This window comes from Delphinus delphis, chromosome 1 (genome assembly GCF_949987515.2).
Source record: "Delphinus delphis chromosome 1, mDelDel1.2, whole genome shotgun sequence".
Taxonomy (NCBI): domain Eukaryota; kingdom Metazoa; phylum Chordata; class Mammalia; order Artiodactyla; family Delphinidae; genus Delphinus; species Delphinus delphis.
Genome location: NC_082683.1, coordinates 55,933,987 through 55,951,277, shown reverse-complemented (window position 1 = coordinate 55,951,277; position 17,291 = coordinate 55,933,987). Strand labels below are relative to the sequence as shown.

Here is a 17,291-nt window from a genome sequence, read left to right as displayed (position 1 = left end):
AAAACATGTAAATATGTAAAATAATGATAACTAATATTTGTTGAGACAATACTATGTTAGAAGTACTATCTTCTTTAGTCCCCCAAACAACCCAATGAGGTAAGTTCTATTAAACCTCATTTTACAGGAGAGGAAACAGAGATACTGAGAATTGAAGTAAAAATCTTAATGAGTGTAAGAATATATATCTCAGTCATTTGCACATAAATAAATGGACATTATTATAAGATAGCAGCAAGTCATTAATAAATCCTGACCCTAGTACTTTGCCTTTAGCAGGAGAAGCTCAACAATAGTTGTGATTGGTAAAACACAGCCCTTGAACTCGGAACACTCTTCACAATAAAAAATAAAATGCTCCAGGAACTTAAAGGGGGCAGAAATTCTTCTGAACTACATTTGTTCACAAAAGGCTTGGGGAAAGAAGAGCTTAGAGCAAGGTCTTCATTGACGTGGAAGGGTCTGTAGAGATGAGGAGAATAGCATAGGCATGACTAAGGCCCACGGACAGAAAAAATGAATCTGTAGGTTGATAACAGATTGTAGAGAGAAGTCATTGAGTACTTGATCTTGTAACTAAAAGAAAACCACTGAAGACTTGTAACAGTGACTAATGATGACACAATTACTGAGACTGCATCATAACCTCCATATGATTATTGTTCAAAACAGCGTGAAGATACTTTGCCATGAAAATTGAATTCTATTTTCCCAATTTTATGGGTGGAAAACCAACCTTGCTTCAAGGGAAATTATGGGAATTAATGATACATTTGTTAAACTCTAGAGTTTTCTGAGAAATTCTATTATAAAGTGCAAATTATTTTATTAGAGTTGACTAATTGTTTCATAAAGTAGCTTGAAAGGAACTATCTTCATAAATGTAAGTTTTATTATGATAATTGCATTTTTCAGATTGCAGTATTTGAGGAAAGGATTATTTATATAGTTTTTAACTGATTTAAGTAATTATGGAGATAATTACAAGGGTTAAAAAATATTGATTCCAGCCTTTTCCTAAGGACAATCAATTTATACCAAAAAAGTATATACAAATATTTGTTCTCCACCAGATTTGACTCTAATATTCTAATATTTATTTTATTATATACTGTGACACAGAAGAAAGATATGTATTTGTTAACTCAGATGATAAACTACCTATTGAATTTTTTTTGTCCTGGTTTCAAATTCCTGCATCTTGCTATTCTTGAAAACAAATAACAGATTAAATAGACTCATATTAAGATGAATTGAATAAAATAAGATTTAAACCTTATCCTTAAAATGTTTTAAACCTTAAAAATGTTTGAAGCTCTAGAAGGCATATAGCATCTAAAATGTGATCTTATATATTCTGGGGTTTAAAAACTGAAAAAGGGACCTTCTGAAAATTAAGTCCTTGTGCCCAGGAACAATTCTTGGGGTTTGGAACATCTTCCCAAAACAGCTTTTTCATCCTACAAAAGATAAACAAGGCATTAGAAGTAACGAAAAACATTCACATTGAAAATGTTAACAGTTAATAAATGTACAAACTAGAAATTTATCTACCAGACTGGTTATGCCTCAGTAGGATCAGATTCACTTTCACATGCTCTACCATGAAGATCTCCACCAACTTTCTGTCTAGACCAAAGTTAATGATCACTATAATAAACATAGCCAACTCTTATTAAAAACTGTTTACCAGGCACTGTGCTAAATGCTTTGCACAGGTTTTTCTCAGAGAAAATTAAATATTAAATATGGCCATCAATTGAGTGTCAGAAACAATTCTACTGGATATGGCCCGATCAGCTCACTTGACTGAAAGGTAAATTCAGATTGTAAAATCACTTTTCCGTCTTCACTGCTAGAAGACAAAATTTTCTGTAGAGATTTGGCATGTGTGAAATAACCTCAATGGTCCGGACCTCTCAGCACAGAGTAATGGGGCACCCAAAGAACCATCCAAGAAATTCAAGGCCATTTGCCAAACCAAACAGAATGGAGCCATTCAGCGCTGACGTTTAAAAAGCAGAATGCCTACTGACCATAAGTGAACTGACGGCTTCAGATAAATCTTCACCACTAAAGGTTCTCAACCTAGATTGTACAACTTTGAAAGCCATTCTTCTCACCTCTAAGAACATACCGCCTAGGATTTCCTATTATAAGCTTGTTATTTCATGAATGTATATACAGTAAAAAGAAAACAAAAAACAAAAAAACTAATTTCTTTCCTGAGGCTTATGTGTACTAGCAAAACCGAGTGTGGTTTCCTGAAATCAGGTTTTTTCTTTTTACGCCATCTCATTGCCATCAAATACATATAAAAATATTTAGAACACTTCAGTGTTTCTGATTTGGATCTAAAATCTAGGTTTAAATATGTTCAAGATTTTGACACCAAGTACAATACCTTTGGTGTGATATTAACAGTGTTCCAAGCAATAAGATGGAAGAGGAAATAATTATTGGCACAATTACATATAGACCTGCATCATGCTGGTGTTTTTCATCATCTGAAAAAGAAAAAATTCACACAACTCTGAAGCTTGAGGAAATAACATCTTTCTGAATCAGAAATTATAATAGACTTTTTTTCTGATTTCAACATAAATCTGAATGACCTTTAAAGATATAAAAATCAGAAAGAGGAAGATAAAAGTATAGCTTTGATCACATTAATAGAATTATTATTTTGGTCAGAATTATGCTTCTTGTAATTTAGCAAAACATTTTTTCAAAATTATTTATTTGCCAGCTCTCTCCATCTGGTCACTTTTAGATTATATGAGTCCAAGTGTCAATAAAAGTTGTTATGATGACTCTTTGTTTCAGCATCTGCTTTTAGAGAAGGCAACCTACAACACCCACCAACCTCTATCTTGCTCACTCCAGACACATTGACCTCCTTACTGTTTCTTGAACCACAAAGCACGCTCACTCTTCAGGGCCTTTGCACTTGCTATCCCCTTGCTGAAATGCTCTTCCCCTTTGTTCTTGCAGGGCTTTACCCAAATATCACCTTCACAGAGAAAAAGACCGTTTGGGGCCATCCGTACTAAAGCACCACATTTTAACTCCATCCCTTCATTTTATTTTGCTTCATGCACTTATTTCTATCTGACATTATATTATACATGATTTGTTTATTGTCTGTCATTCTTATTAGAGTACTGGAGTTTAAGCTCCATTTAGGGCACAGACTTATGTTCACTGTTCAATCCCTAGATTGTGCTTAGAACAGTGTTCAGTGTATATTTGTTGAACAATACATGAATGAAGCTTTATAATTATTTTAATTCTAAAACCAGGTGAAATGTTTCTCTCTTGAAACTTCATTATTGGGTTGCTTGGATTTGAAGACAATCTGAAAAGTAACAGCAGAATCAAAATGTTCCCACTTCAAGTACAGTAAGGTGAATCAGAAATATAAGACACCCTGTGAACTTTTTTCTATAATTATTGCTATAGTTTTATTTTTAGAAAAAGATTTCCTTTAGAAGATGATTAAAATTTAAAGACTCATAAATATGAGTCAAAACATATTGTTTGGGGTAGGTGTATTTATATTAATTGTACAGAAAATTAATATTTTTCCAATTAATCTTTATGATGATGTATTTTATTGTATAGCTGGATACTTCCCTTTATTTTGTTTCCATCAACTTTTAGACTGAAATTTTTACTTACCAATACAAGAATACAATACCACGCCTGATTATTCTTCTTACCACCACCATGGAACCATGTACCCTTACTGCAGTCACCCATGAGGCATCTACATAAGACTCTGGGCTATTCCATGATTCCATCAGAAAGAAAAGAATCAGATGGCAGCATTACTGCTAGCTAAGGAGGAAACCACAAATCTGTGTAAAAAGAAACTAAAAGTAAACATTTTTACCTTGGGTGAAACTATCAATTATCTTCGGTTTCCCCACTCCCTCCATAAATATCGGGTAAAGACTGAACTGATACTTCTCAATGGGGATAAAATGATCTGAGGAGAAAAAATATTTTAAAGAGTCATTCCCACTGAATTAATATAAATGAGTGAAATCTATGTACAAAAATGTTAAGTGACTCTTATATTTCCATGGATGTAAAATTGATGACTTATGGGTTGAAACTGATGGATTAAAAACTGATGATTGTTACCTATGGATTGAAACTGATAATTAGGGAGTTTCAAAGACAATCTAAGCACTACCAATTCTACTGTAATGACAATAATTTCACAAATAATGTTTTAAAATCTTACCCAAAGATAGAAGATTGCAATTTTTCAAAGGCATGTTCCAGTGATAGCCAGTTTGTTCAAGTTCAGGGTGTAGGAGTTGTTTTGTTTCCCTTTCCAGGACAATACACTCTACCTCCTAAGACCAAAGCCAGCAATATTCCCTTTTCATAAGAATTTAGTTTACTTAGCCTCCCCATTCAAGGCAGCTGGGAGACTAAAGTCTCATGAAATCCCATGCAGAGAAGATGGGAGTGGGGACCAGGAATTACCTTATATATCCAGACGCCTAGATCTACGGAGGATGATCACCTTCATAGCAAAGCTCAAAATGGATCTATCAGTGATCTATCATTTTTACAAATGCTAGTAAGATATAAATATTATTCCACAAGAGATAAATCTCTTTGAAGCACAGAGAGCAACCACCTAGACAACAGTATAGTAATGAACTGGATTTAGTTCTCTATCAATAATTTGTTTCTATCTACCTTGATGCTAAATTCTAGGGTCTTTGCAATGAAATAGAAGTATGTGCCTTTGGGATGATGTTGTAAATAAGAACATGGCAATCCTTAGCTTCCCTGCTTAAACCTTACTCAGACTTGGAGACTCTGTATTGTGCACTAATATTTTGTATTTTAATCACCTTGTGGGGTAACTGGTCTACTTTGGGAATATTATGCTGGCTTATGATCCTCAGACCTTCAGCCTGGCCCTCCCACTCACTGCTAGTGGCATCGTAAGTTGGTACACAATTTGGGAAAACAATTTGTCAGTAGCTATCCAAAGCCATTAAAATGGTTTTAAAAAAAGGTTAAGCTGGAAGCAACATAAATGTTCTCAAATAAATAAATGGTTTATGTAGATTCTGGAATAAAATGCTATACAATCATTTAAAAAATAGTTATAAGGATTGTGAACAAAATAGAAACATGCTTGTGATATATCAAAGGAACAAACCATAAGAAAAGTGGTAGATGATATGATTACAACTACATAAAATATTTAAATGGAAAAGGATCAAATGAAATAGCATTAAATGTTTGTAATAGGATGACAATTTAGGCAGCAAGATATATCATCTATATTTTTGAAGTTTTCATCAACTATCTTATTTGAATTAATAATCTGTAGCGTCATACTAATCCATAGGAGAAACTTAATTAAAGTACAGTAAGCTTACCGTGGACATAATACTTCTTAACAGAGGAAGGGATTCTAAGCCATTTAATTTCATTGTCTTCATGAAGAATTTTCCACTCAAGAATAAAATACATCAGATTGTAATCACTGGGTGATAGCATCCAGGAAAGAATTACACAACTGCTGTTTAAAGGATATGCACTGAGTGACTGCACGATATTTACTGTGGGGAAAACAAGGAAATTATTTTTAAATTCAAAATCAATGAAGATCTCCTAATTGCCTTTAGGAACATATAACCTACTGAAAAGGGGAGAAGGAAGAGAAAGCAGACATTTATACATGGCAATTATTTTTGTATCACAAGTCATATAAGCAGAGAGATGTGGGAATATACGCTATGAGGAGAAATAAGATTCTACCTAAAATCCAAAAAAGAGATTTTTGGATATGGTCAAAAGGTGTTCTCTCTGTGATACTGTACAAGCCTATGAATCATTCTAATTCCCTCCAAATCTTCTCTCCCGCTGATGGAGTCAGTGCTTTCAAAGCACAAATCTGATCATTTTAACACACTCTCCTCAGAGTCCCACTTAAAAGCCTCCAGACTTCCGCACGTGAGAACAAAATTCCTATCATGCCTACAATTCCCTGAGGGCCATGCCTCAGAGCCTCTGTCGGCCTTTCTGGACTTTTTTTGCACCAGCGCCAACCAGGTCTTCCTTCATATCCTCTCCTGGACTACAGGACTTTTGGTCAGATTTTTCCTCTCGCGGGAGCACTTCCCCCGACCTTCTGGGGAAGTTTAATTCCTCTACTGTATCCTCAAGAAAGCTTCTCTGACACTCAATACCAGGTTAGGCTCTTCTTTTCTTTTCTTTTATAAAATTATACTCTTTTCCTGGGAACACTCTTCTCAGTTTGTAAATAGGCATTAACTTGCATGATTATTTGATTAATGTTTGTCTCATCTATTGGGCTCTGTGAATGCAAAGTGAGGTGTACCTTTTCTTACCTTTGCTCATAGGCCATGAGAATGTTAGATTAAAATTTGCAGAAGAAGCACCAATTGAATTGACGGCCAGAACGGTAACAGAGTGTGCTTGCTCTGTCCAAAGGAAAGTGAATTTAGTGTGATTTCCTACATCTTCTGACCATGTTCCATTGCGGGAAGTATGATGTTTCACCACATATCTTCTCACACTGCACAATGAGTCATTTTTCATCAGGGGCTGCGGTAAACATAAAAATTGATTAGCTCAAGGGCTACAGTGCTTTTTATACTGACTGAGCTCACGGAACTCCTATTAAACATTTCCCATTGGTAAGCAGGGGCCGGGCCAGAGCAAGCACTGCTGAATTCAAGGCTGAGGTATGGGGCTCTGACCACAGTCTCCCTGAAGCCGTCTGGGTGGCTATGGAGCATGGGAAACTTATCTCCCCCCTTTTGGTTTTTTTTTTTTAAGACTCAAAGACTAAATCAATTGAAGATAATGAAGTATGGATACAAATAGGACACTTTTCCACCTGAAAGTTTCACTCTAATTCTAGAGAAAAGAAAGACTGAAAGAGAGTTGAGAGTTTCTTCATCTAAAAAGCAAAAAAGGAATAACCCTCTGTTTTCATAAAGCAATAACTAGAGAGAGTTGAAAAGATATTAATCATCACTTCTATTAATCCTGGTGAGACTGGTCACTCATTTTTTTTCTTCCCTTGATATGCTGCCCCTTCCAGTAACAGAGGCTATCAGGACAGTGTACATGGAACCCCAGAATTTGTGTCTTTAGTTAAAAAAATATCATACCAGGTCACTGATGATTCAGTGTAAAATATATAATTAGTCCAATTGTATTCATCTGTTCTACAGAATATAACAATATGTCCCACTTCCCCCATCACCTTCACCTGTTTCAGGTAAGATTTAAGTGCTACCAATCCCTTGTAAACCCTTAGAAAGCTTAACTCTATACAATAGACTAGAACAGTGCTTCCCAATTTTTGTCATTGAGATTCTTCTAAGTCAGAAATTGAGAAACATAAATATGTCCCTGCAGGGCGTGGAAGAACCTGGGTAGGTGGTAAGATTTTAGCAGCCTCTGCAACAAATAAATGTCCGAAAACTCATGCAAATTTTACATTTTGTTTTTTTAAAAAATCTATGTCAGTTTTCATATACAAATATTTACTTTCGTAACCATCAAGTAAAATTGATGATAAAGTCCTTACTTTCTAGTCCTACAAGCTGCTCTAGGCTCATCTTGTGTTATTTCCTGCCCCAGCCCTATAACCCAGCATTTTTTCACAGAGCCCTAGTTCCTTTCATTGGAGAATAGTATTAGAAACAAATCTGGGAATACTCCTTACTACCAGAATATGGATTTCTCAGCTTACAGATCAAGGAAATACGTCTGTGTATACTACATCTGTATACACACATATCTATGAAAATTTCTAAATGAATCCATCTGTATCCATATTAAGCTAAACATGAGTTCATACTGATGTCTCCAACCCTAATCCATTACCACACGGATCATTCCGATCTTCTCCTTGCTTGTCTGTAACCAATTCAACAGTGAGAAACCTGGGTCCTTCCTACCATCCATCATCCTATGCTTAATTGTTCAATTCCAGTTTGCATATCTAATGATACAAGAACAGTTAACCCATACCTTGTGAGAGAAATGACTTTATCAGCTAGGACACGGTGGTTAGGTACAGTTTCTTTTGCCTTTAGTCTTAAGAATCTACTCATTAACAAGGTTACCTAGGCCTGAACCTTTTTCTCCCAACTCCTTCAGTAAGACTGTTCCATACACTTGTAATACAGTTAGTTTCTCTTACTGCAGTCTGGATTCCATCCTGGGATTCTCCAACCTCTTAACGATTTATCTTTAATTTGTATACACTAAGGTGTTTTCTTTGTGGTATAAGGTTTTATGAGTTTTGGCAAATGCATAATGCTATGTACTCACCAGGACAATATTATACAGAATAGATTCACCATCATAAAAAATCCCCTGTTCTTCACCCATTCAAACCTTTCCCCATCAACCAAACCCCTGGAAACCACTGATCTTTTTGCCATCTCTACAGTTATGCCTTTTCTTGAATGTCCTGTAAATGGAATCATAATGTAGCCCTTTAGGCAGCCTTCTAGCTCTTAACAACATTCATTTAAGAGTCATCCATATCTTTTTGTGGCTTTAGAGCAGTTTCTTTTTATCGCTGAATAATATTCCATTGTATGAAAGTACCAAAGTTTTTTGTAAGAAGCTACCAAACTATATTCAAAAGTGGCTATACCATTTTCCATTCCCACCAGCAGAGAATAAAAGTTCCTGTTGCTTTGCATGCTAGCCAGCAATTTGTCAGTTTTTTTGGATTTTAACCATTCTAATAAGTGTGTAGTGGTATCTCATTGTTGTTCTCATATGTATTTCCCTAATGACAAATGATGTTTGCTATGGATTGAATGTTTGTGTCTCCCTAAAATTCGGACCAAAAAAAAAATCCATTCACTTGGGATAGAAATCAATTCATTTGGGGGAGAGAACACTTTGAAAATTTCTAAGCTTTATACTCATTGTTCTTGGAAATATCCATTGTGTATTTGCCATCATACAAAAAGAATAATCGGGCTTCCCTGGTGGCGCAGTGGTTGAGAGTCTGCCTGCTGATGCAGGGGACACGGGTTCGTGCCCCGGTCCGGGAGGATCCCACATGCCGCGGAGCAGCTGGGCCTGTGAGCCGTGGCCACTGAGCCTGCGCGTCTGGAGCCTATGCTCCGCAACGGGAGAGTCCACAACAGTGAGAGGCCCGTGTAGCAAAAAAAAAAAAAAAAAAAAAAGAATAATCTAAATGCCCTTGAGATATGTAGGGAAGGCCACGTTTACTCTGTTTAGAATTAAATACAAATGGAATTTTTGGACTTGAAGGAACACTAGATATCATCCAGTCCAATCTTATGTTGACACAGATGAGGAAACTGAGGTTGAAGGGTCTAAGTGACCTTGTCAAAATAGCACTGATTAATTATACTATGTCAAGCCAAGAATAGAATTAAAGTCTCCAAACTCCAGGCCAGTGCTCCCTCCATTCTACACCTTGGCTCTCTGTAATCACTTCTCCAAATTGAAATAAACTTGGGATTGCAGAGACCAAAAATGATAGAATTATTAAGTAAGTCTTTTTTACAATGAAGTCTTTTTTACAATGAAACAAATCTTTCAAGAGTATAGAAGTAAAATTTAAGAATAACATAAAAATCAGGAATACCTTCCAAAGCAAAGTGACATTTCTCTCTTTCTTAGTGTTGTCTTCATTAATTATTCTCCAAAATTCAGGTCCTCTGATAGGAACTGCAAAATAACAAGGAGCCCAAGTTGTATATGTGTTCTTGGAAGGATTACTTTTCAGTCACATTGGAAGCACATACTTGTGCATTTTTAAGACACATTCACAAAATCTTTGCAAACCTTTTATATCCGTGACAATTGTGTAGGCTGGAGTACTCCAATTACTCCAATATCCCAGTCCATCTAGCCTCTTACAGCGCACCTGGACAGCATAGACTGCACACAGGTCTGGCACCGGGAAACTGGCAGATTTTAATTTTGCATCATACACCTCAAACACCTATAAAATAAGTCAAACTATTAGATTGATCATTACTAACACATATGTAGCTAAAGGGCCCTGAAGTGCATTTTATTTGAAACCCTAACACTACTCCAAAATTAAGAGAGAACTGACTGTGTTTTCTGGCTTTATAAATACTCTTATTAGGCTTGAATCATGAGCTCCTTCAAGTTAAGGATTGCCTCAGTCATCTTGTTATTTCCATCTCATGACAAGAGTTGGACTGGCCCACTTGCAACCTCACTTCCCAATCACTCTTTTACCCTATTACTAATCTCTGTCCACTAATCCTCTATACACAAAGACTTAAGAATTTTAACCTAGTGGTTAGATAGGGCCTGCTGCAGAGAATCTCTGATATTCAGTCTCCTCAATAAGCAAGTAAACTGTCACATTTATTACAGCTGAACTCACTGTGATCTAATTCTATTCTAGGGTTCCTGCTATTTCTAGGTCTTTGCAGGCTGCCATCAGAAAACTGACAAAGGAAGGCATCATATGCACACTTGCCACTAAGGGTGTGATTCTGGTTGTTTGATAAAAGCAGCTTCTTCCAAAATGTGTCCCACTGAACATGTGTGTACTAAAGAACATTGTTAAAGGGAAAAAGATTCCTTGGTAAAATGAGTTTGAGAAACATAGGATGAAATAAAGTTACAAATGTTTCTTAAATTCAGGACTTCTCTAAACCTTTAATATGTAATATACCATGATTCTACACTAGGGACATATGGTGATTCAGGGTTTCTTAAACTTTATTAAGCCATGTGATCTTTCTTCAAGAAACATTTTATGGGACCAATGTACTATAAAACACATTTTGGGAAATGATAAATAGCAGGAAAGTTCATGTCTTAAAAGGGTTAGAATTAGATCAATCTATTTAATAAAAAGAGCTATGGAATACAGGAGGATGTACTTTTATGCCAAAAAAATAAACCTTATGCAATAAAATTCTTAAACAGTTATAAGAAATAATATTTAGTGAGGCAAGCTGAAGAAATTTCCAGGTAAAAGGTACCTTCCATTGTACTTTTTTTCCACTTAAACCATAGCGAATCTGGAACTGAAGATTATTCTCTGGAAAGACTGGCTTCTCCCAAGATATTTTCAATAATCCAATTTTTACAGTAATTTCTGCTTTCACACTAGACGGAGGCAGTGGTTTCACTAGAAAATTTTTTTAAAGTATTATATAACAGTAATTTAAACAGTAATAATACTTTTAAAATGTTATTATGATGTTATAATATTCCATATCTTCTATTTGTAAAGTAACATCTCTTTCTCAAAACCTTCTCCTTCATTATCTCATTTGATCCCCTACAACTTTATGTGATACATAAGAAAGGGATTATCTCTATTTTGAAAATAGAGAAGTTGATTGAAAAAAGATCAATGCATCGTCCACGTCACTCTGCACATTAACTGTAAGACCCGATTAGAAATGGAACCATTGGCTCTGCATGCAAAAGATACCATACTGATCATATGAGGAATATCAGTAGCAAACTCTGTTCTATATAGAGTTTTCATTAAAAGCAAAAAACTATACACCACATTCATTTCCACACGTGTGATTTTCAAAATCTTCTACTGTCTGTTGTTAGGTATTTCTAGGTCAAGGTCAGAGGAAGTCTTCCAGAGTAAAGCCTTGGTTCTCTACAATCTGAGGAAAATAAGCTTTTTAAAGGGTAGAAATAGAGGCAAAGATGAACAGAACAGCAAGGGCTTTAAAAAATAATAAAAGGCAACATGCAAACTCAACGTATTTGGGAACTAACATCTCACAGCTCAAGCACAACAGTGTGAACCTCTGAAGCTACAGACTTCATCAACAATACTTCCTTAGACTACTGATGGCCAAAACACCTAAACTTTTTAATTACTATACAGTATCTCATGCTTATTCAATTCCTCATGTGCCAAGAAGACGTTCTTCACCAACCAGTAAGATGACATATATTTCATCTCTTGAAAAGATAATTCCTCTTCAGGAAAGGAAGTATGAGCATTCAAGAGACCCAAACACATTAAAGCTGTGATTGCACTTGACGGAATCATATGGCTATCACATGTATATATTCCATGAATATCTAGTTTATAGAAAGAATGCTTTGAAGTACAATGGTTTATGTGATCCCCACAATACCCACATTAGGGAGGTAATACCCACATTAGGAGCTTTCCACATTCTATAGGTGACAAAATAGTCACGGAGCACTTAAGTGACCAGCCCACGTTTACAAAGCTAGTAATAAGTGGAGCTGGCATTTGGATTCCAAAGTTGAATTTTCACATTGTTTTCTAGTACTCGGTAGGCAATATAAGTGCAATTTAAATGCCTTATGTTAGTACTGAAAAGAATAACATCAAAAATTGTTCAGATATCGAACTGAATCCATGTTGCAGTTGTCGTATAATACATGTGAGGGTATATCTGTGCATGTCTGTAGGGTAGGGAAGTAGGACAGTTCCTTGCTATCTTAGGATATTTAGTACCAGAGAAGTATTGCTTACAGTAAACTCATTTAAAATGGAACGAAACTAAACAGGAAGGGGCAGTGAGAGGGCAGATCAATTAACTGGGACTTCATATTGAAAAACTTTTTTTAATTATGACAACTTTATGCTATATTTAACAAAATATAGATTTGAATTCAGATGTGTACTAATTATTTGAAAATACAATGGATCAAATGTTAATTTCTGGTACAATTCACCAACAAAATATTATATAGCATCAAAAGATACTCTTCTACATTTGCTGCAAAATCATAAATGGATCATTTCCCAAAGATTTCACAGTGGGGCTTCCCTGGTGGCGCAGTGGTTGAGAGTCCGCCTGCCGATGCAGGGGACACGGGTTCGTGCCCCGGTCTGGGAAGATCCCACATGCTGCAGAGCAGCTGAGCCCAGTGAGCCATGGCCGCTGAGCCTGCGCATCCGGAGCCTGTGCTCCGCAACGGGAGAGGCCACAACAGTGAGAGGCCCGCGTACCGAAAAAAAAAAAAGGATTTCACAGTGATACTTAGAGTAACATATCAAAATCTCCAAGGGGTCTCTTATTCCTTTGAAATCAAAATATCCTTTTAAAAGAATGTTTAAAATGTTATAATGGATGTCATCATCCTTGTCTATTTTCTCTTTATTTCACTTGAGTTATTGTGAATCCTTCTGCTTCCTACCCAGCCTTACAAATTAAAGCCTTGAGCTATGACTACTCAGATTACAAAAGCCGTCAGAATATCCAAATTAAACTTTTAGATTAAAAGCATCAAATATTTTCATAAGTACATTGGGAAAAAAACATAAAATAGTGCATTATTTAGAATAATATTACTACTAAATTTATACCCAGTGATCAATATAATTCATCAAATTATATGCTGAAAATCTTCCTATTATTGATTTAAAATAAAGCCAAAAGTATAAAACTTTCTAAGGCTAACTGTCTTTTCAATTCCACCGTAAGTAGGAAAAAAAATTTTTTAATCTAGTGTGATCAGAAAATTCAACAGTTACCCTGAACCAACCTGAATCCAAATATGCTAATAAAAATGAAGACATACATATAGTTTTTGACATACCCACGGAGTCAGGAATGACACATGTTGGTGGAGAGTCCAGTGAACCCAAGGAGTGATTAATTCTAATCCACATTGTATAGCCGGATAATAGAAAGATTGGCTGAAATAGGCATTCATAAAAACCATCTCTCTGCAAGTGGCAATCTTTGGGTTCAGATATGGGATGGATAGATGGAACATCAGAACAGTAAAGGCTGCTCCTTAAAAGATACAAAAACAATCAATAAATATACAACACTGATGAAAGCAATATTTGAGAATTCTGCTTTGTTGTTTAAAATAGACAGTTTTTGCTCCATCTAAAAGTAGTTGTTCTTATTAGAAAGGCATTTTTGAATTCTCAGCTATATCACAATCTTTCCATGAAAAGAGAAAATAACCCTTCTTAAATATATCACTAGACAGTAAGTGGGTACGCAAATGAAATAAATGGCAATGTTCTAACGGGGAGGTAGAGATCCAATTGGAGATAGAACTTACAACACTTTGGAAGCTACGCTAATATACCGAAGTGATCGAATTTTTAAAATAAAGATCACAAGTGGTAATGGGGAATTCCTGATATGGAAAGGAAGATAAATTCCTTGCACTTTAAATTCCACAAAACAAATTGAAAACATAATGATAGTAGATTGTAGCTTACTTGACATTGTCCTAATCTTTTCTAGCTCAAAGCAATATAATTAAAATAATATTAATTATTGACTTCTATATGGATCATATAGTCAGGTATATCACTTATTTTCTCAGAGAAGAAAATTAAGAAAATATTTTTTTATCACTACATCCCAATCAACACTCCACCTCAGAGAATACAAAGCATTTCTCCTCTTCTTTGCAATAGCCCTTCTGCCATTATTTGCTTTAAATATGGTATTTAAGTGGCTAAAGTAGCAGTTACTGTTTCCATAAGAATGGGAGTAAGGAGGTTACAAGAAAATGAAAAATCTATATTTTTCTGTCTTTCATTTTCCATTTTTTGTGACTCCTTTTTCTTCCTATTTCCTCAAAATTACAAGTGTTTGTGTGTATGTGTGTGTGTGTGTGTGTGTGTGTGTGTGTGAGAATCAGTGTGGTGGGTGGGGTTAAATGAGAAAGAGGGATGAAGAGTCATCTGTGCATAAAAAATAAGAACCATGACCTTGTACAGAAGCACACTAATAGTCCACTTGGAATCCAAAGGTTAGCATCATTATCGTCACGACAGATATAACCATTTATTGAATGTTTACCAGCAGAAATCATATCACTTAACTATAATTAAATAAAATGTCATTAATTCTCACAGAAACCCTGCAAGTCCTATTATTCATTCCATTTTACAGACAAGGAAATTGAGGCCTTAGAGAGGTTAAAAAAACTTGAACACATATATTCAGCTAGTTTCATGGTTCTTCTATAAATATTAGGAAGATAAATGAGTCCAAATGCTTATGGAATAGTTGTCCACAAACACCATTTTTAATGTGAAAATGCCATGGAAAGAAAGTAAAGACAGATTACAAAAGTAAAATGGTATGCCATGAATATTCTATTGATTTTAAAGTTCTCATATCAGGTAAGATGAAGACAGCTATGATTCCCACGTGAGAAACAAAGAAATTGCCTCATTTTTTTCTAATATTACTTAAGAATAGACTGGGAGCATTAGCAATAGGAATCAGAACACAGTATTTGAGGAAATGGATTTGTTTTTCAAGCAGAAATTTTAGATTTTAAGAATAAATGAGCACAAGCTATACAAATTGAAAGTCCCAGTACAAACTGAGACAGGGTGTTTAAGAGTAGTACACACACTTGAAAACTACTAAAGAATGTTATAAAAATTGTCCTAATCAAGAGTGTTATTATTTTAGATAAAGGTCTCTGTAGAGAGAAGAATACTATAGGAAGACGATGACTTTAATTCTTTTCAAATCAGAGAATGGTAAAAAAAAAAAAAAGCCACGCAAATTACTCTTTACTAGAATTGTTTAATCCTTATTAAGTAAACAAAGTTATAGTTACCAAAGGGGAAAGGGCGGGGAGGGAGGGATAATTTAGGAGTTTGGGATTAACAGATACCCAGTATTATATATATAATAGATAAACAACAAGGATTTACTATATAGCACAGAGAATTATATTCAGTATCTTATAATAACCTATAATGAAAAGAATTTGAAAAAGAATAGATACATATATATATACATATATATATATATAACTGAATCACTTTGCTGTACACCTGAACATTGTAAATCAACTATATTTCAATTAAAAAATAATAATAATCTTACCTATTTCTAAAGACCATTCATATTATCTCTTACAATATCTGTACCACTACCTCCAACCTTTTTCTAAAACATTAATCTTCAGCAAATGATACAAGGCTTCTATAATCCTTGATATTCTCCTCTAGCCAATTCTCCAAGTCAAATTAAAATGTATAGACATTAATTTTTTGGATTTCATTTACTAACTAAAATGCAACTGTGGAGAATTAACTGATCATCAGAAAAAAATAATCTGAAGCAAAAACAAATTACAATCTTTTTGTGTGTGAATTTTTTCAAGAATCACCAATTTATTTAACCCTCTAAAAATTTCCTAATTAAGAATATTCTACCTTCCTCTTTTGGGAATAAATCTACAAGACTACTGCTATGGTGATATTCTACAGGAGATGTTTATCTCACCATATCCACAGAAAAATAAAACAGCAAAAATATACATACCTCTGATACCTCAACTGCAAAGTGCTTCCCACAAGTGATTGGATTGCACTGGGTGACCATCTGCAAGTCATTTTAGTTAAGTACCCATCAGTTTCACATGATATATTGATATTGACATCTATTTAAAACACATTAAAATATTACTATAAAGCAAAAGCACCAAAACATTTTTAATGAAAATAAAATTTCCTTAACATCTTCAATGGGACTCTAAGATAGAGCCCATAATAAAAATGTATCTCATGGAATAAAATGAAGAAAATCCCGGGATTCTTACCAATCACATATAACTCAGCATAGCGATGGTGGCACTCATGCTCATTGCAGCAGTACACTGCGTCATAGGTGAACTTTCCTCGGGGTTTGGTTGCATTCAAATTAGGAAAAGTAACTTTGCTAACATGGTCACCCACAACATCATACTGGCTTTGGGGAATTTTCTCAGCTAAATTCATCCACCAAACAATCTTTTTTGAGGAAATTATCTTGTTTTCATTTTTATAGATGCAGTGAAAAGAAACGTTAGACCCAACGGTTGTCAGAATTTTAGGTGGAAAGTATATGACATCTGTAATGGGGAAAACAAAGGTAGGATGTTAGATGAAGACAGAAAACATCACGTAAGCAATTGATACCATGTAAAAAAGATTCACAAGGCATTCAGGATTATACTGCCCAAAATAAAATGAGTGCGCTGAGAGACTGCAGAACTGTAGCTGCCTGTTCGTGTACAGTTAGTAAGTGTCCCAAGTACTCCCATTCCCAAGTGACTTGAGCCTCCATAAATGTCCTCAGTATTTTCTAAACACAGAGACTTATGCATTATAAAATATGTTTTAGACAGTAATTGTCACTTGCTAACTGATAGGCAGGAAATTAATGAAAATGAAATGTAGTCTAATTCCACAATGGTATGTCTTCCATCAGACTCTGCTTTCAGAATCAGTGAACCTTAGCGCAAGTTCT

At 35.0% G+C, this 17,291-nt stretch overlaps 1 protein-coding gene across 9 annotated transcripts in view; it reads right to left on the bottom strand.

Moving 5' to 3' along the window:
• Positions 1-17,291, bottom strand: part of LEPR (leptin receptor) — a 100,542-nt gene that overhangs the window by 25,131 nt on the left and 58,120 nt on the right. For all 9 annotated transcript variants that reach the window (XM_060023335.1, XM_060023367.1, XM_060023353.1 and 6 more), the window contains 11 exons: positions 16,603-16,893; positions 16,326-16,443; positions 13,606-13,805; positions 11,037-11,185; positions 9,853-10,012; positions 9,653-9,735; positions 6,390-6,606; positions 5,415-5,597; positions 3,896-3,991; positions 2,405-2,507; positions 1,385-1,460 (listed from right to left, as the gene is read on the bottom strand). In XM_060023335.1, the coding sequence (XP_059879318.1) occupies positions 1,385-1,460; positions 2,405-2,507; positions 3,896-3,991; positions 5,415-5,597; positions 6,390-6,606; positions 9,653-9,735; positions 9,853-10,012; positions 11,037-11,185; positions 13,606-13,805; positions 16,326-16,443; positions 16,603-16,893 (1,676 nt within the window). The remainder of the gene's footprint in view (positions 1-1,384; positions 1,461-2,404; positions 2,508-3,895; positions 3,992-5,414; positions 5,598-6,389; positions 6,607-9,652; positions 9,736-9,852; positions 10,013-11,036; positions 11,186-13,605; positions 13,806-16,325; positions 16,444-16,602; positions 16,894-17,291) is intronic.